Below are 19177 nucleotides of genomic sequence, written 5' to 3'. Positions count from 1 at the left end.
AGCCATATAAACACGCGCGTGTGAGTGGATGCAATGCGCGAGAGATAATAGATGGGGGCCTACAAAGTATGACTTACTTGTTCATGCAGCAGACTTGACGAATCGAAGGTATGCGATGAACGTGATGGTAAACAAGGCTATGCCTGTTTGGACCATCCAGGTCATCCGGCCTGCATTGTAAGGCGGATGGATTGCATATTGCATCGCGGAATAAGGCGTCGACATACATGATGATGGTTCGCAAACTACCCATCGGCCCATTTTCCCATCGAGTGGTTTGCCCAAGGCGATCATCACCCCCGCGGGCCTTGACGAATCATTTTGAAGTTCTCGGATGGGATGGGCAGGGCAGTCACACGGAGGCTGCAGTCAGCCGCTGCCAATTGGGTCAGGATCAGTTGTGATCAAGTTACACTTTTGAATGATACGAGCCAGGTCTAGCCGCATTGTCCGGCAGTTGTCAATTCAGCCATGGCTTAGTTGTACAAGAGTCGAGGCTGTCAAGGCGTGTACAACCTCAACCTGGCATCAATCCCACACGAACTGCCTCATCCCCCTCGAGCATGAACCATGAGGTTTACTGCTTCTTGCCGTTCTTCTCCTGCTGCTTCCGGGCCACAATCCCATCCACCCGCTTGAACGACGGGAACCCCTCAAAGAAGCAGTTGGACAGCCACAACCACCACTGCCCAGACAACCTCTCCACGCCGTGCCTCTGCAGCTTCCTGTCGAAAAAGTAACACTCGACCACGTGGATCCCGACCACCGGCCAGAAGATGGCGTTGACGAGCCAGCTGTAGAACGTAGGTCCTCCCGGGAACCCTGTTTCCAGCAGCCTCCAGACGTCGGTGCCAGGCTGGACCCAAGGGAGGGTAGCGGCGCAGAAGAAGTAGAAGATTACAGATCCGGTAACGATGATTCCGAAACCCTCGGGCGGCCTGTAGCCCTCAATGACCACGTCGCTGAGGCCCAGCGCCTCGCGGGCCTCAACCGCCATCTCGATGATGCGGTCCTTGGCCTCTCCCCAGCCCTTGAGCGGCGGCGTGAACGGGATAAAGTGTTCCCTCCCGTCCTTCGAGCGAATAGTCATGCCATTGAGGTCGACGTCCCGCAAGGCCGGGGACGAAGCGGCACCAGCAGAGAGGTGAGCGTAGTGGCGCAGATAGTAGGAGATCTCGCGCGTGTGGTCCTGATTCATGTGCGACACGATGCGCTTCTTGCGGGCATCATCAGCGGAGGCCATTTTGAGGACGTTGTAGGACCTTGGGGGCGGTATTTGGGGGTGTTCAATTGGGATGCCTTGGGGCGTTGGTGTTGAGAAGTGGTTGGTGGGCCTTTGCTTGTGATTGTGAGCGCGACTTTGACCGAGTGAGGTTGAAAGTGGAGACCCCTGCATTTCTTCTCGGAGCCGGGATCGGAGATGGATAAATTGATGGGTTATTTTACCCCAAGATCAAGATCAGTTAGCATACACTGAGGTGTGCAATTTTGAATGCCAATTGAGTTTGTTATGCTTGTCGAGTTGTGTGACCGTGTAAGACATGAGTAACATGATACACAGATACCAACCGTCTTACCAACACCAACACCAGCAGGACACACCAATCTTGATCATAACTAAACATTTATTTGGTTCTGGTACTATCGTGTGCAATGCGCTTGCAATATAAGTTTCTAATTCATCGTGACTCATTAACCTGGCTCGTTTCCTGAACATGTCCCTTTTCCGCATCCCATTTATTCACTGCAACCTGCCTTGTCGTAATCGTCTTGACACGGATGCCAATTCTCTCTCCCACCTGAGAAATCATAGAGAATCTCTGACCGCCTTGAATCTCTGTTTGCACATTCCCTCGGATCTTGTCCCCTAGTCGTAGATGGGACTGTGCCTGCTTCTTGCTCCGCTTTTCGATTAGAATCCTGAACGAGCTCATCTGTCGTAACTTTTGTTATCGAAGTTTTTAGCTTGACTCGGAGAGTCTCGGTGGAATTGGTATTTCCCGTCTCGGGTCGGGCGCTGGATATAGGTCGACTAGATGGAGGCCGGCTTGAAAAGGCTCGACTCGACGGGGGGTGACTCGATTCTCGACGACTTTGCCATTCCCTGTCGCTAGGCGAATCCACGCTCGTGAGCGATGGCCAGATATTGGGGAGGCATGCAACGATGACCAAGGAAGATACTTCGACATCCATCCAGATAATCCGGTCGCGATAGTCCCATACTGGCTTCATCTTGGCAGCAAAGTCGACCATCTGCCACAGACGAAAGCAAGAGACTGCCAAAGCAAACACTCCGAGTGCGAGCATACCCGTCACTATCAACCTCGGCCCAATCCCAGTTGAAAGTCGACGAACTGATAGAAGCACGCCTATAAAAAGAGCGGCATTAAATGCAATGTCGAATCCAGCTGCCACATGTGAAAGAACCTGCTGGTTGAAACACTGGCCGTTCTCTGGGCTTTGTGTCCAACCGTTCCATGGAAAGTCGATTGGTGAACATTGAAATATACGCAAGAAAATAAAAACGATTGTGAAAATGACGATGAATGCCATGGCCGTATAGGAGATGATTTGGTGTCGGTTCCGAGGGAAGATGCGGAGGCACACGAGGAGGACAGCCACTCTCGATAGGCATAGACAGGCAAGCTCGAAGACTTCGGCGATATAGACGATCTAACCATAATGTTAGAAATAGTTGAAAAGATTAGCCATTCATTAATCACACGTACCTTGAGTCCATCTGTAACATTTTGCACAGCGGTATCCCAAGTCGCCAAATCGGCCGTCACAAACCAAGCTAGCAGATATTGTTAGCATACCTATTCCATTGCCAAAAGACTATCCATCATACCTAAGTGAACCAAAGTGGCAAAGACTGTGTAGAGAAGCTTGAAATATTGTCAGACTGGGTCCTCACTCTCTTGATGTCCAATCTTACCCCACAAACCACCATAACATGGTCATCCAAGGAGAGTCTGCTGCAGGTTGCCCAGCTCGAAAACACTCGTAGCCAAGGGCTCAGCCATGCTGGGATTTCCGCTGCGAGTAGAACGTAGTGGTCGTTTCGCTTGGAATCGGGTTTTGTGTGGCACATCTGGCCTCGGACATGTGCGAATCCTGGTCGTTGTTAGATTCGAGGTACGAGATCACCGCTGAATAAAAGCCATACTCAGTCGTTCCATACCAGAGCATTCGCGAGAAATGCAAGTATCGACTTCGCGGTCTGGGTTGCCTCCATTGCAAAGAGCAGTGGCATTTATCCCGGTTCCGCTGAATGAGTCGCCATACGACGACTCAAGGCATTTTGACTTTCACTGTCAGCAGGGTAAAATTCCAAAGAGACAAAGCACTCACAGCACAACTTGGTAGCCTGCCGGTTGACTCAAACCCATTGGCGCATACTCCAGCAATGAGCAACGGCGAGCAAATTGCCCAGGACGCGAGCTTCATACCCGTTGACTGGCATTGAGGCAGATTACTAGCAGGTCAAGTCACGACAAAAATCTCTTTTGCGCAGAAGTATAAACTCAGAACGATAAATCTCTTCGTGCCTGGCCGTATCTATAAAACCCCCGGATCGACAATGGACAAAGGGGGGCCCTACACGTGTAGTGCAGGCATGGCAGCTGCATGCAACTGTAACGAGAACTAACACTAGCTCTGGGAGCTATAACTGCCATGGAAAACCCCTGTAGACATCGGCATTGCAGAGGTTTAGCATTGAGGATCGTGTGAGGATCGCGGACGTGCTCTTACACAGACCAGCCGAACGGGCACGAATTCCATCGTGCGGCTCAGAGTCTTAATGGCATGGATGCTTAAATTGCTTCTCAGAATAGCGACTGTGGTAACATTCATCTCGGTTGCCCCGGTCTGAGTACTGAGTACTGAGTCCATCAAGATCCACGGCTTGGCCGATAGACTTCCATCAGGTCCTTAGGCACATTAAGATGCAACCCCCCTATCGCCGCATTGAGGGTGCCCGGCTTATGCATAAGTCAGCAAACCAAGAACTTTGCGAGATGCACCCTCCAGTCCTGTTCCCTCCCTGTGCGACGCATGGGTTGGCCTTAACCAGGAAGTATGCAACCTCAAGAAGCTGTAGCCACTCAGAGCTGGGCCAAAGACCTCTGTTGAAGCTTTCTGCACCAAGAATTGAGCTCACACTGGAGCTTTGACCAGGCCAAAACTGGGGCAGCGTCGTACGAGAGCAGTTGCATGCTTCAGGTGAAACCGCGGGCTCCTTTGGCGATGCAGCAGCGCATGATCCAGCCCGTGAAAATTTCTCCCCGCAACTTGGAGGGTTGAACAGAGTGTAGACTGGGAATGGAGGCTTCTCGGGGGCAGTTAGATTAGAGCATGACAGCTTTGCCAGATGAACACCAAGCACACAGACTCTTTGCCAGGGCTATAATTAGAAGGCGATGAATGTTAGCTTCGATCAGAGCAGTCTTCCAGAAGACTTCTTCTGGATCCCTTAGACCGCCACTTGCGAGTCAGAATCAGCCTGGCTTCCCAGGGTCCATCCGGTGCCACATCATCCCGCGTTAGCTTTCCAGCTCGTCGACGCAAGAGGGGGAGACCTGAAACTTGTGGCGAGTGAACTTTGGTCTTCAGGGACAGTGACCTGCAGGTGTCACGTGGGTACGAGGTTGAAGCTGTTAGAGTGTGAGAGCCGTGTGCTCGGGTTCTTGTATCGCCAATTGAGGGCCCGAGGCTATTGTATGAGAAACGCGATCAGACTCGTGACCTCAACATGAGGCTCACTCGGTCTCAAGGGTCCGCCGGAAGCGCATGTGCCGAGGTTGGCGTGTCATCAGGTGCTCGGTGAGCCATCGGCGAGAGGATTGAGCAGTGCAACTGGATCGAGGACCAACGGAGCCGAGGATTGCTTACGCAGCAAAGATGAGGTGCTCTACGTTTCCACACGCTTGAACGGCTCTGGAAGCTGCCTTTTACACGGCGCGGCTCCAGTGGGTTCGGCTGTTGGTGGTTTGTAACGGCAACGTTGAGTGGTCCGGGTCGGCGATCCATCGGAGGTCCGAGCTGGTGCTTTGCTTGATGATGAATATCATCGAGAAGAAATTCACGATTGAAGAGCCAGCTTTGTAGTATTAATTCGCAGAAAATTCATGGAGGACGGTGCTATGGTTGCCTGTTTCTCATTGCCAATCACGGCCCTGTCTCAGAGTCTGGGCGGGAAACTTTGGAGTGCGACAACTGACAACCCAAGTATCCCTTGCACTAACGGCCTGCTGAGTCATCACACCCCCACAGCTTCAACCGCCAGATGGCCCCCTCGATCGTATCTCCGCTCGGGTTGACAACCTCAAATGGGGCAGCAAAACTTTTCTGCGCAAGTTATCAGATCAGATTGATAAAGAAATCCTTTTGACTTGCTGATGCCCCCCGGGTCGGCCCAGCGAGCGATTCCTCCTCCTTGACCTTCGTAACTCCGAACGCAAGGTCCCAGCAACGCCCCGGCATTGGGCAATCTTTTTTGGTTTGAGAGGCCTCTAACCCATCGGCTCCGGATCGAACCATGACTTCAGACCGAAGTGAGACCCCGGACTCGGACGGTGACCGAAAGCCTGGGTCCATCAACGGCTCCGGCCAGCCGCCCGCCCGGAAGCGGCAGCGAGTCCGACTGAGCTGTCTCGAGTGTCGTCGTCGCAAGCTCTCGTGCGACCGGGGCTTCCCGTGCGAGCGTTGCATCAAGAGCGGCACGCCCGACCGTTGCAGCTACGAGTCTCGCAATGGAGAGGTAGTCAACGCCTCCTCGGGCGTGCCCCCGCCCTTTGCCCAGCTCGACTCACGCCGTTTCGTCGATCCAACTACCGGCCTGTCCCCGCGGGACCCAGAGTTCGTCCGCCAGGATCACGATCGGATCCGACGCCTCGAGCTCGAGATCGCCCAGCTCAAGAACCAGATATCCCGCACCGGCGTCTCCTTCGATGGCAGCACCGTCGCTGCCACAACCACCTCGCCCCAGACCCAAAAGGATGACGCCCATTCTGGGGAGCCCGACCCCTCCGTCCGCGAAGTACACGAGTCCATCGAGGCCACCAACATGTCTGCCGATAAAGGGGAGCTTCGCTTCTTCCGTGGCCGGGGCTTCCGCACCCGTTACTTTGGTCCCCATAATGCCAGTATGGCCTTTGTTGAGTTGACAGGCCTCTGTCCTTTCATGAAGGAGACGGCAGATGAATGGCTTCGTCCAGTCATCCTCCACGACCGAAAGGACCGCAAGAGAAGACGCGAGGATCGTGAAAAGATCTTTGAGCAGTCAGATCCAGAGTTGGAGGCCCTGCTGCCGAGCAAGGAGGAGTCTGACGCCCTCATCGATGTCTACCTTGACCAGTTCGAGCAGGTCCATCGCATCGTTCACATCCCTACGTTCCGCAAGGAGTACGCCGAGTACTGGGAGCCCGGCTCCACTACCCGATATGCTGCCTTCACTGCCCTCATCCTCGCCATGATGGCCGTGGCAAGCTGTGTTCACACCCATGATAACCTCAAGTTCATTGGCATGATGTCCAATGCCCGTCATTGGGCAGAGCGGTGGATCAAGGCCTGCGACGAGTGGTCGTCGAGGCAGAGCCAAAAGCATCGTCGCTTGATTCACTATCAAGTGGCCTGCCTCCTGTATCTGGGCAAGAGGGTCAACACCATCAAGAAGAAGCGCTTCTGGACTGGCTCTGGCGCCTTGATCCAGGACGGAATTGCGGTTGGACTCCATCGGGAGCCAAGTCACATGGCTGCTAAGATCACCGTCTTCCACCAAGAGATGCGTCGAAGAATCTGGGCAACAGTCCAAGAGTTTGATATGCAGGCGTCATTTGATCATTGTCTACCGACGCTCGTGAGCCAGCTTCACTACGATACCAATGCGCCTCGCAACCTCGACGACGAAGACTTTGACGAGAGCACCACGGTTCTCCCACCTGGGAAGCCTACCAAGGAGTACACCTTCTCCTCCTTCCAGCATCTGGCTCGACAGAGTCTACCGCTCCGCCTGGAGCTCAGCCGTCTGTTGACAGGCCCATTGTCTGACATCGACTATGACCAGGTAATTCGATACACCAACGATTTGACGCAGGAGATCGATGCGCTACCGTCATGGGACATGAACATTGATAACACCAAGGGGAAGAAAAACCCCTTGATTGCATATACGCTTCTGCATGTGCAGCTGCGACAGTACATCATTCCACTCCATCAACCATATCTAAAGCTCCGCAAGCAAAACTCCAAGTATCAGTACTCGGAGATTATCTATTACAACGCGGCACGGGACATTGTCCTTTTGCATGACAAGCTCTATGAGCAAGGGGTCCGCAGCCTCAACTTCCTCCGAGAGGATGCGCTCACGACAGCCATCAACCTCTGCAGCGTGACAATGCTGCAGCCTCGAGGATCGACCAATATGATCATGATCAACTCACACCACACACTCAAGCTGATTGAGAAGTGCATTGCGATGAAGGAGGACCGACTCCTTCGGTGTGGCAACAATGAGCCGTGGGGATACTCGATCATGTGTGCGGCGCTGGGACTCCTTGAGGCGCATCTGGGAACCAAGGAGCCAGAGGTTGCCAAATCGACCTCGGCAGAGAGGTTTGTCAACCTACACTACCGACTCCTTGCCAACCAGGAGCCTCCAGTGTCCGGGGAACAAGTATCAGGACCGATGAATGCGGTGGCAGGCGGCCCAGCAACGATGGGGCCGGCGCCCAACATACCGCTACACGACCGGCCAAAGGTAATGAAGCTTGAGTTCCATGGCAGGGCGTTTCCTAATATTGGTATCCAGTCGGTGACCCCCTTCTCGTTTACGCCGACGATGCCCTCGGCTCCGATCGACCCAAACCAGGCCCCTTGGATGATAGGGGAGACCCCACTCAGCCTTTCAATCTGGATCCGAGTCTGGAGCTGCTAGGGCTGAATCTGAACGAGATCTGGGGCGAGTCCTGGGAGCTGGGTTAATCAAGAGCAGAGCAGTGCGTGCGTGCAGTGGGGTTTGTCTGACGCCTACGTAATAATAATAACTGCTGTGGATGTGCTGTTGTGCCTCTATGAGGGTAACTATGCATGGGTACTTATGGACAGGCGTTATGTTATCATGGGAAGCGCTGCCAGAGCCAGACTTGTTTCTATTTTGATGATACCAGGATTCTTCTCTCTACTCAACCAACATCTTTCGACATGAGTCAAGCAAGCAAGCACATATCGACGAGTCTGGCAGCCAATGCTACGATTCGGCTCATGTGTCTTGGAACAAAAGCAACAGAAACATTCTTGTCATGCTGTGGGTCTGAATATTGACCCTACTCCATACTGACAGGCTGTACCAGAAAAACAATTGGTGTGCGTTCAATTGGCTGACTGACTGACTGACTGACTGACCGACTGAACCCTGGTGCTCTGACCCAAGCCCTTGACTGACGCATTATCCCAGAGAATAGGTTGAAATTTTGCAGATGCCATACGGATACCTGCCTTATCATTGCCACCCTCTATCGGCTCGCCATCGTGTGCAAATATTGGACAAACTGACTGCTGTTCAGAATATTGACAATCTTGCTGTGGGCGCCGCCATCATCATCTCGCCCTAACGCTGCAGGTTGGCGCTGCGGGGTCACCCCGCCACCAACGTTGTTGTCTACCGACTCAGGGGAACCACCAACAGCATTTCGTTGGAAATATGGCCGATATAAAGAATACCGGTATGGAAAATGAACCTGTTGATGATGCTGCGGGGGTGGAAGTGAAGATAAGACTGAGGAACGAAGATGAGGAGGCAGTGATGGACCCTCTGGTGGGAAGACGTTTGTACCAGGGTGTATGAAAAGACACGTGCGCTATTACTGCAACAAGACGGTGGGGATCAAGATGTTGTTGCAATTGGCAGCTCAAATAACAATAAAAATGAACCTCAATCTTCCTTTGGTCTCTGCAGTGGGATGGATAGAAGGGCCACTGTTTGTGAGACAAAGGCTAGAACTGGATCAGTGAGTAACAACATGGCTGTATCCAAAGCTCGCCTTTACCAGTATGTCGAGGGCATTACAACGACGGTATCTTGATGATCCGGTTGCTCTCCTACCATGGTGCAGGCATGTTGTGCCATGGAGGGCCACGGAGTCTCCTCGAGTACAAGTCATGTTCACCATCCATCTCATTACCATGACTGCCTATGATACAGAACCTCCAGGCACGCAAGTTTTCTTTTCATTGATTTGTCTTGATGTGTCACAACAATAGAAAAGGACAATTACGGTAAGAGGGAAAAGAAAAAGAGTAGAAAAAGAGCAAAAATCTAATCCTCCCAGTGACAGGAGGATTCGATCTCGAGATACCAAGGTGATTGCAATGCGTACTTGCCATTGCTCCAAGTGATAATATATAGCGCCGCAGGAGTGCGATAGAAGAAATGGGCCCCCGCCTAGGCTTATCAACTTAGGCCCCATTCATTCATCTCACTTTGAGGCAAATGCAGCATCCATAGCAGACAAGGCAAGCCAGACGACTCACTCCAAGTAAACGTGGGTATAACTACCAAGGTCTATATTTAGATTGGTGTGGCCCAGTGATGCTAAACTCATCCTAAGGACGTCAAAGTCTATTCCCATGCCCCGTTTTCCTCTTCAACCCTCGTCATCTTCTCGTCAGCCCTATGGATTAAGCTTATGAGTTAAGCTTCTGGATACTTCAGCTACATGTTGGCACCTCACACATTTGGCAAGACTGTTTCACACCCAATTTTTGTCAATTAACTACCTATCAGATCCCAAACAAAAGACTTCCAAAGCAACCCCCTAAACCTATAGTATAAACTTTTGGACAGAGAAATGAGTGCGCTGTCCCAGGATTACATAGAGAAGAGAAGCGAAAAACCAGAGAGCGTCACGGCTGTGTATTACCCGTTCGTCATCATCATCATGGCGTCCCAGAACCAGCCATTGCCATGGCCTGAGAGCCTCCGGCTCGGTCTCCAGACAAGAGCCCCGCCGGCAAAGTCGTCGCTTAGGCGCAGCAGCACCAAGCAGTGCACTTCTTGGGGTAGGTGGCGGTGATGTCAAGCTCGATGTACTTGACATAGTTGTGGCGGCCATATCGGTCGGTTCCGTAGTTGTTGCCGTAGTTGTTGTTGCCGTAGTTGTTGTTGCCGTAGTTGTTGCCATCCTTGTCACCGTAGTTGTTGTTGCCGTAGTTGTTTCCGTAGTTGTTGTTGTTGTTGCCGTACTTGTCGTCGTTGCCGCGCTTGTCCTTGTTTCCGTTGCCGTAGTTGTTGTTGTTGCCATACTTGTTCTTGCCATCATTATCCTTGCCGTACTTGTCATCATCATGGCCGTACTTGTTGCCGTCCTTGTCCTTGCCGTACTTGTCATCATCGTGGCCGTACTTGTCCTTGCCATCCTTGTCCTTGCCGTACTTGTCATCATCATGGCCGTACTTGTTGCCGTCCTTGTCCTTGCCGTACTTGTCATCATCATGGCCGTACTTGTTGCCGTCCTTGTCCTTGCCGTACTTGTCATCATCATGGCCGTACTTGTTGCCGTCCTTGTCCTTGCCGTACTTGTCATCATCATGGCCGTACTTGTTGCCGTACTTGTCCTTGCCGTCCTTGCCATAGCCACCATAGCCGTGACCCTTCTTGGGCTTGCACTGGTCGTCGTCGATGCCAACCCAGACGCTCTTGCCGGCGAGCTTGGGCCATCCGGGGAACTTGTTGAGAGGGACGACGCACTTGTTGCCCTTGCAGTAGTCCTTGGTGAGGTTGAGCTTCTCCTTGTACTTGGGGCCCTCGGTCTCGGTGGTGTAGATGCCCAGGTAGGCTGTCTTGTCGCTCCACTTGTCCCAGTCGGCGTACTCGACAAAGAGGCACTGTTTGCTGCCGTACTTGCCCCAGTCGCCGCAAGGTGCGATCTTGCCCTTCACCTTGTAAGAGTCACCACCCTCACAAGTAACAGACTCCTCGAAGGTGCCGGAGTAAGTAGGCTTGGAGTAGTCCCAGGACTGCTTCTTGCACTTCTTCTTGTTGTCAGGGCAGGTCTTCTTGCAGGTCTTGTGGCCGTAGCCGTAGCCGTTTCCGTAGCCGTAGTCGCCACGAGCCTCAAGGCCATCCAAGTCGCGGGGGTGGTAGGGCTTGTAGGGGCACCAGTTGCAGCGGCCAATGTCCCACTCGTAGGTCTTGCACTTGTCCTTGCCGTGGCCGTAGCCGTAGCCGTGGCCGTAGCCGTCCTTGCCATGACCGTACTTGTCGCTATCCTTGCCGTGGCCGTACTTGTCCTTGCCGTCCTTGCCATAGCCGTCCTTTCCATGGCCGTACTTGTCCTTGCCGTCTTTGCCATAGCCGTCCTTGCCATGGCCATACTTGTCGCCATCCTTGCCGTAGCCATCCTTTCCATGGCCGTACTTGTCCTTGCCGTCTTTGCCATAGCCGTCCTTGCCATGGCCATGCTTGTCGCCATCCTTGCCGTAACCGTCCTTGCCGTGGCCGTACTTGTCCTTGCCGTCCTTGCCATAGCCATCCTTGCCATGGCCATACTTGTCGCCATCCTTGCCGTCCTTGCCATGGCCGTCCTTGCCGTAGCCATCCTTGCCGTTGCCGTACTTGTCCTTGCCGTACTTGCCATCCTTGTCATGGCCATACTTGTCGCCATAGTTGTTGCCGTACTTGTTGCCGTACTTGTTGCCGTAGTTGTTTCCGTACTTGTTGCCGTAGTTGTTGCCGTATTTGACGTCCTTGTCCTTTTCACCATAGCCTCCAGGGGTGGCAGAGGCGCCGGCAGCAATGAAGCTGAGGACAGCGACGACCTGATGAAGCTTCATGTTGAAAGATGGGGTGTGTTGAGAAGATAAAAGAGAGTTGGTTGAAACGAGAGTGTGAAGATAAGAGATCCGGAGCTGGGTGCTGAAGGAGCTTGTGGGATGAGGATGAGATCTGGATGAGAACGAGTAGGTTGGAGGAGGCAGACGTCTCCTTTTATAGATGAAATGAGGGCATATCCATCTAGGAGCCTGGGAGCTTCTTTGAGTCTATCGCTTGAGACTCAAGCATCAAGCTTCCCCGTGCAATACCAGTGGGGCTGGTTCTGAGCGCAAGCCATCGAGGTCTTCCCACAAGAATTCCCGCGGGTTCAACACCAGCCTCCAGGGCTACCGCCACATGGATCGCCTATGCCCTCTGTTTGACTTTGCGACAAGCTCAGATAGTCTCGAAGATCCGTGCTCCAAGTGCTGACCCCATACAGCTTTGATCTCTCCCATGACCTGACCTGACTTTGAGCCTCATTCCGCATCCGAGCGGCTTCGAGGGACAGGCACAACTCTATCCTTGCATATTGAGTCACGTTTAGATGACGGGCTGCACCGTACATGCATGTGATGTTCAAGCTCATATCCTTGCACGGAAGTGCCCACTCCTGGAGGACCGCGAATACACGGACTCGTTTCCGCCCTCCATATTGGCTGATTCGATCCAAGTTCTCAAAACAAGCTTCTCTCGAAAGGGGGTCAGCGAGCGGGCCGAACGGCATAGGCTCGAACCGCTGCCCCTTCATCAAACGGTGCGAGCCCGTCTCTCCGCAATTCATCGGCACATCTTTGATTCGATGACATGTACAGTTGGTGCAGCTGGAGATGGGCCTAGCCCGGGAGTTGCAACGGCTCTCAGCTCAGGGCAAGGCGAAGAGTGTGGCGATAATCGATAATTAACTTTAAGTGCAGGGGCCGATAGAAAGCCAACGGGAACCAACCTCTTGGCCTTTCGCCAAAGCAAGGGGAACCAATCAAGGAGGTAAACCTCGTCGGCAGTCGATGATGCCGCATGCTTAGGGTGAGCCACCCGTTCGTATACGCAACAAACGGTGTGTCTCGCCGTTGACGGTGTGGTCTCGGGACGTCATGGCTGTAGAGTTGCTCGACTGCATCGGGAAGATCATTCAGGTACCGGCATTTGGGAATGGGCCAACATGATTGGCAGAGGAGCAGAAGATCCGTCTTTCAGCTCCGAAACTCATTCTGGAGTCAATCTCCTTGCTGACAAGAACTTGTCGATCCAGCCTCGCCGCGGACAGCTCGGCGATTCTCCATCCTTTCCTCCGTGCGAGCGGTAGTCACTGCGTCCGCTCTTACCGCAAAGAGCATCCGCAAAATAGTTCAGGTCCGAATGCGGGTTTCAGGTAGCCCTCGGGGCCGAGAATTCTGGGGAAGTGAGCGGATTATCGGGGCCTAGCATCACCGTTGTGTAATGTGTTATTGTGTGGCGTCCAGCCGGTAGAACGGTTCCCCGCCATGGATCCTCGCCCAATCGGTCCATTACCACGAGAAGCAACCTTGCGCCCCTCGTCCCCCGTCTTCCAGATCGAGGGTAGGGCGGTCGAGCGGTCGAAGAGGAGAAACGAAACGAAACATATCGTGGAGCCATGCAGCGTTAGGGTGGTTCCACGTTGATCATCTCGGAAACAAAAATAAGTCAAAGCCAAACAAGAATGTGCCAGCGTCAAAGTATCACCGGTCGTCGTGCAGGTGCAATGCAACCCTTGTAGCAATTAGAGATGATGCAGGTGGAGGAACAAGCTCTGCCCCTGGTGCATCTAGACCAACTCTATTATCGTCGACTATGCCCCTTCTTGGCGGCCTTGGCTCCTGAAATCTCAGAGATACACTTTGATGACTAAGGCGACTTCCATCTCTCGTTCGCGTGTTGGGAAGGCACGACCTCTTTGACAATGTGTGTGGCACCTTCCCTCTGGTGGCCCATTTCCCAAAGAGAATCTCAACGCTGCTTGACTAACGCCTCCAGTTTCACAATCTATTTCCAGCTCAACGATGAAGTAATATCAAATCTCCCAAACCTCAGCTCCCTAGCCAGTACAAGATCTCGGGTGCTTGGACATCTCGCTTATGCTTACACTCAGAGCCCGAGCGGCAGGTATGTGCGAGGTGCTATGAGGTCACATTGATACTTGATGGCTTGCAACTTTTGATTGGCAATGTTTCGCCACAAAGAGACAAGTTATTTTTGCTTCTTGGCAAGCTTACAACACTCTTACAAGCATCGGAGATGCTTCATGGGAGAGACAAAAGTCAATAGCACAGTTCGGGTCAATATCAGACATGGCGTTCAATAATCAGGTTACATGGTCTATGCAAAACACGCTTTTGGATCCCTTCTACTTCAAAGTTAACCCCGTTAAACTTTTTACCTCCTCTCAGCCTCAGGTACCCCTTCAACCTTACACCCTTCTCAACGGTTCCCGTCTCCACGCGGAAAGACATGGCAAGTTCCAGAGGCGTCAGATCTTGGTTGTGAGCTTCCAGCCCCCCAACTTGACCCGGAGTAACGCGACCCCCATCGTGGCGATCAAGAAATTAACTCCGCCAAACACTGCTGCGAATCGGTAGCTACCTCCGTCGTCTGCGACGATCGCTCCGGCGATCGGGGGACTCGTCAGGGAGCCGATGGCAGCCAGTGACAGGACCGTGCCCACCCGGAAGCCAAGTTCCTCGATGGGAGAGACGCCCGCGATGAGCACGGGTGCGAGCCCGATGCCTGCGCCAGAGCTAAAGCCGAACAGCACGGCAAATGCAATGATGGCGCCGTCACTCCTCCCAGGGAGCCACAGGCCTAGAACCATGATGGCGGAGAGAAGAAGCATGGTTACCGTGACGTTGAACCGGCCGAGCTTGTCTGCAACGTAGTTGGGCACGGTCCTCCCAAAGAAGCTATCACCGGACTCTCCGTTAGAGCTCCATTAAGACCAGAGGCTGACTTAAGTTTAGAAAAAAGCTTACCTGGCGCCGTTCATGATTGATACTAATCCTATGGCTAGAGACGGCTTCATTCCGTAATGGATTGCCTCTGTGACGATGTAATTGAACGGCACAAACATGCCCCCTTGCATCAGTGTCAGCAACTATCGATTTTCGGCGTCGACCAAAGACTCCCTGGGTCGTAGCACTTACAATAGAGAAAGAAGGATGATATAGCCAAGATACAAAAGTTAAACTCGCGGATGGGCTTCAGGTAGTCCATTATGCTAAAGGGCTTGGGCGAGTGTTTAAGGTTTGAGGTGATGGTCAGGTTGGACAAAAGAAGCATACCCAGGATGAGAAAGGCACATATGCGGATAGCCCAGCCAAATCCCACCTTTGGAATAAGGTGCTGCGCCATCTGGGGAAAGATGACACCCCCTACCGACGACCCGGCGACAACAAGTCCGAGTGCTATCCCTCGCTTCTTGTCGAAGTAGGTTTGGGCCTATTGACGATGCATCAGAATGGGGTGATGAGGAACAGTCTGGACAACGGGTGTAACCCACAGCGGTCAAGGCCGGGGAGAAAACAAGAGATGAGCCCACTCCGGAGCAGATCGATTGGCTCAGGAGGATCTGGTAGTACTTGCTCGAGATGCTGAGCATCATGAGGCCGAAGACGTGCATGATGGAGCCAATCAAGATGGGCACCTTTGGTCCGTAATGGTCGAAAATCTTGCCTCCGACGGGAGAGAAGAAAAGCATGCAAAAGACTAGCCCAGGTCAGGATCGCGGGTCATCATCCGGGAGGTTGTACCACATGAAAATGGACATCTGGGGCTGACTTACACTCGATTGACGTGATCCAGGAAATATCAGAACTCGAGTAATCCTTCAACTGGACTTGTTCGTACTGGGCTTGGAACAACCCAATGCAGTTGACCCAACCGAACGTGGCAAACAGGGCAGCCGAAGAACCCGCGACTGTCAGCCATCCTCTGGTCCCCCCTTCAGGGCTTTCTTGAGGTTTCTCGTCTGTCTCCTTCTCAGATCGACCACCCTCCAGGGTGGCGACGTCGAGAGTGCTGCTCGTGTTGGACATTGTGAAGTCGGTTTAAGATGTAATGATAGATGGTTGTGATTGTGCTGAATTGTCTCGAAGATAATCCTCCATGGCTTCTAGAAGGAAAGAGATCTTTTTATATGTCTGCTTGTTCGATTTCCTTGATCATTAATATGATATCAAAATATGCCCGAAGTTCGGCATCGGTTTACAAGCTCGGTGATATTTATCAGTACGCAAATGACGTGTAAATGTCAGCTAATATTGGCCCACAACTGTCTGGCTTATTCTGTCAGTGCATAGTCAGCCAAAAGCTCGGCCTTGACAAGTTCGGGGATAAAGCTCGGCATTTCAACCTACTCACTTATATCCATCTCGGTGCTCTCATCCCCGATCGACTCACTCTCCAGACCGGTCTCAACTTGTCAAAACATCATCCATGTCTTCAGCAGCTTCTTCGACAGGCAGTCCTCGGCCCAAACGTCGAAGACGTCGACCGGCGCGATCGTGCGAGCAATGCCGGCGCCGCAAGATTCGGTGCGACATGGGACAGCCGTGTAATGGCTGCGTCCGGGCTCGGGTTTCGATGGAGTGCTCATACCGAGACGGGGACTCCGGGGATGCGGCTGCAGTACCTGCCAAGAACCGGGAGCTAGCATCTACCGAGACGCGCCCAGAAGCAGGGGAGGGGGTCGGAGCATCTGGACGGAGGAGAGCTGCAGCAAGACCGGCCCTGGTGGGAGATTATCTCCGAGCTCAGATACCACTCCAACCACCAAGACCAGAGACCGGCGATGACGTTCCATCGACGAATCATGAATCCTCACTCTTGAACAATCCTCCGCCCTCACAGCCTCTGGTCTCAGCCTTGGCCTCATCATCCACCTGTATACCACCACACACACCAAGACTTCGACATGTCCCCGAGAAGACGAAGCTATTTGGCCAGACACACTGGCTCCATACAGCAGAGAGGGTTTGTTTCTCTATCTTTGACTGATGTTCAAGACTCTTCATGAAGTCTTGATGGCTGACACTTCATCAGTTTCCCATCTCGGGATCGTTCCACCCCGTCCAAGTCGAACCATGGTTCAATGATGCCAAAGCCGATCTCATCGAGACCTTGCAGGAGGCTCGAAATCTCCGATTCGCTCTCAAGAAACAAAACGCAGCCAATCTTGAGCAGCCTATCCGGGACTTGCGCGAGACTCTCCCCGTGAAGGAGACTTGCGATGATCTCATCCGGTGTTATCTCCGCACCTTTGAGCCCATGTACCGAATCATCCATGTCCCGTCCTTTTGGAACGAGTACAGTCAAGTGTGGGTGGGGGAGCATGCGTCAACCCTTCAGCCTGTCTTTCTTGTCAAGTTGACCTTGATCCTTGCCATTGGAACGACCTTCAAGGAGGTCTCTGATGATGCCGAGGCCAATCACCTCTGGCGGCTTGCGCAGACGTGGATACAAAACGCACAGTGGTGGCTCACAGGGCCAAGCGAGAAGACCACATACAATCTAGATGGTCTTCAAGTGTTTTGTCTCTTGCTCCTTGCTCGCCAGACCACATTCAACTGCCGTGGCGCAACGTCATGGCTCTCTTCGGGGTCGCTGCTCCGCGCTGCCATCACCATGGGGCTTCACCGCAATCCCAAGTTGTTTCCGGGTCTGTCGCTGTACCAAAGAGAGATTCGTGCACGTCTCTGGACCACAGTCTTGGAATTGTCTGTGCAGTGTTGTCTTGACCTCGGCCTGCCGCTTAACTTCTTCGACGTCGACTACGACGCCTGCTCACCATCCAACTATAACGACTCCGATCTCGAATCTGATTCTGAGCCAACGCCCAAGCCTCTGGACACTCCCACAGATTCGAGTCTTCAGGTTTTGTTAGCGCAATCTCTTCCGTTAAGGGTCGAGGTCATCCGCCTGCTCAACGATTTTCGCCACCAACAATCCTACGAGAAGGCTTTAGAGATAGGCACAAAGCTACGTACCGCGTGCCGTGATGTGGCAGCCTTCTTCCACTCAAGGAAGGTCACTGATGGTAGTTTCGCGGATACGTGTAGTCTGAGGCTGAATGTGTTCCACCGGAAACTGATGGATGTTCAACTGAGACGGTTCATCATGTTTCTTCATCGCGACTTCATGCTGCAGGCCAGGGCCGATCCGAGATTCTACCTCTCCCGCAAGATATGTGTCGAGGCTGCCTTGGTTATCGCATCCAGTGACAAGGGGGCCGACCTCAACCAGCCCCTCCAGCGCTGGGAGGATACATGGCGCCTTGCACTCGTTGGCCGCGGGTTGTTCAAGTGCTCCTTGAACTTCGATGCCATGCTGATACTGTCCCTTGAGGTCATCACTCAGTTGCAGGACGAAGCTGCGCCGAGTTATGAAGCTGATGTCCTCGACGAGATGGCCAAAGCTACCCGAGCCCCTCTGATCCAAGTTCTCGAAAGCATGCAAGAACAGCTAACACAGCTCATTGCACGAGGCAACACCAGTCTCAAGAGACTCTTGTTCGTCAACGCCCACCTGACGCAGATCCGCGCGCTAGAGTCAGGCCAGCCGATGAAGCAAGCGGTATACGAGGCCCACGCCCAGACCTTACGCAACTGCGTAGCTGTGCTGCGCGAGACGACGGCGGGCGCGACACCCCAGGAGTCCATGGCGACTGCAGACACTCTGAGTACCGACTTTTTCCCTCCCGAATTCTTTTCAGCAGTGAGTGGAAAGTGCCTAGATAAGAAGTTCCCAGTCATGTCGCTAACTAGTGGTCCAGGAGAACCCCATGGAATGGGACATATCCAGTCTCCTAGGGATCCCTACCATGAGCAGAGACGGCCAAGCTCAATGGCCCGTATCATATTGATATCATGTCTCGGTTACAGAATTATATGTACAGCTCTTGAAACGCTAAAACATCACCCAGTGTCCATAGTCCAAGGGAAGGATAAGCTCCTGTTTTGCAGATGTCTTCAAGTCGACACAATGAAGCTACGAATACGATGCTGACTCTCTCTGGTCGTCATCTATCCATGTGCCGGACCATTAACTTTGCAACTCGAACACTTCATTCGTAATACCAGCAGCATTATATTGGCTGTACGGCTAATGTACAATTGCAAAGCCTCCTCCCTGCTTCATGCCATACCTCCATCTCATCCATAGCCTCCCTCGACTCGTATGCATGTAGGCAACATGTCCTTGGTCCAGCCACCGCCAGGTCATTATGCCTCTCCCACCAAATTTTGCTCCGCCAACATGAATAGTTTAAGCATTATACCCGTACGCAAGCTGTGAGTTCCTCCCGCCTTGAAAATTAAATGCAAATTACCTCCCGTAGCCCTGTTTTGGCAT

General features: G+C 52.8%; 5 protein-coding genes across 5 annotated transcripts; 2 read left to right on the top strand and 3 right to left on the bottom strand.

Annotated features, from left to right (window-relative positions):
* Positions 1-577: 577 nt before the first annotated feature.
* MRS44_001349 (uncharacterized protein) lies at positions 578-1243 on the bottom strand (the record flags this gene model as incomplete). Its single annotated transcript, XM_046274927.2, has 1 exon — positions 578-1243. The coding sequence occupies one exon, from the start codon at positions 1241-1243 to the stop codon at positions 578-580; it is 666 nt and encodes a 221-aa protein (XP_046138387.2).
* A 494-nt stretch (positions 1244-1737) lies between these two features.
* Positions 1738-3466, bottom strand: MRS44_001348 (uncharacterized protein; the record flags this gene model as incomplete). Its single annotated transcript, XM_065623660.1, has 6 exons — positions 1738-2673; positions 2730-2797; positions 2852-2888; positions 2939-3117; positions 3170-3232; positions 3403-3466. 6 exons carry the CDS (start codon positions 3464-3466, stop codon positions 1738-1740), a joined length of 1347 nt encoding a protein of 448 aa, XP_065480097.1.
* A 2076-nt stretch (positions 3467-5542) lies between these two features.
* Positions 5543-7986, top strand: MRS44_001347 (uncharacterized protein; the record flags this gene model as incomplete). The annotated part of the gene is made up of 3 exons (XM_065623659.1): positions 5543-7617; positions 7686-7762; positions 7814-7986. The coding sequence occupies 3 exons, from the start codon at positions 5543-5545 to the stop codon at positions 7984-7986; spliced, it is 2325 nt and encodes a 774-aa protein (XP_065480096.1).
* Positions 7987-10026: 2040 nt separating this feature from the next.
* On the bottom strand, positions 10027-11835 carry MRS44_001346 (uncharacterized protein; the record flags this gene model as incomplete). The annotated part of the gene is made up of 1 exon (XM_046267394.2): positions 10027-11835. One exon carries the CDS (start codon positions 11833-11835, stop codon positions 10027-10029), a length of 1809 nt encoding a protein of 602 aa, XP_046138390.2.
* Positions 11836-16264: 4429 nt separating this feature from the next.
* MRS44_001345 (uncharacterized protein) lies at positions 16265-18689 on the top strand (the record flags this gene model as incomplete). The annotated part of the gene is made up of 3 exons (XM_046279315.2): positions 16265-16801; positions 16871-18541; positions 18600-18689. 3 exons carry the CDS (start codon positions 16265-16267, stop codon positions 18687-18689), a joined length of 2298 nt encoding a protein of 765 aa, XP_046138392.2.
* Positions 18690-19177: the final 488 nt, after the last annotated feature.

This window comes from Fusarium solani, assembly GCF_023522795.1.
Source record: "Fusarium solani strain SB1 chromosome Unknown bctg00000000, whole genome shotgun sequence".
NCBI lineage: Eukaryota > Fungi > Ascomycota > Sordariomycetes > Hypocreales > Nectriaceae > Fusarium > Fusarium solani.
This window is presented reverse-complemented; position numbering and strand designations above follow the sequence as displayed.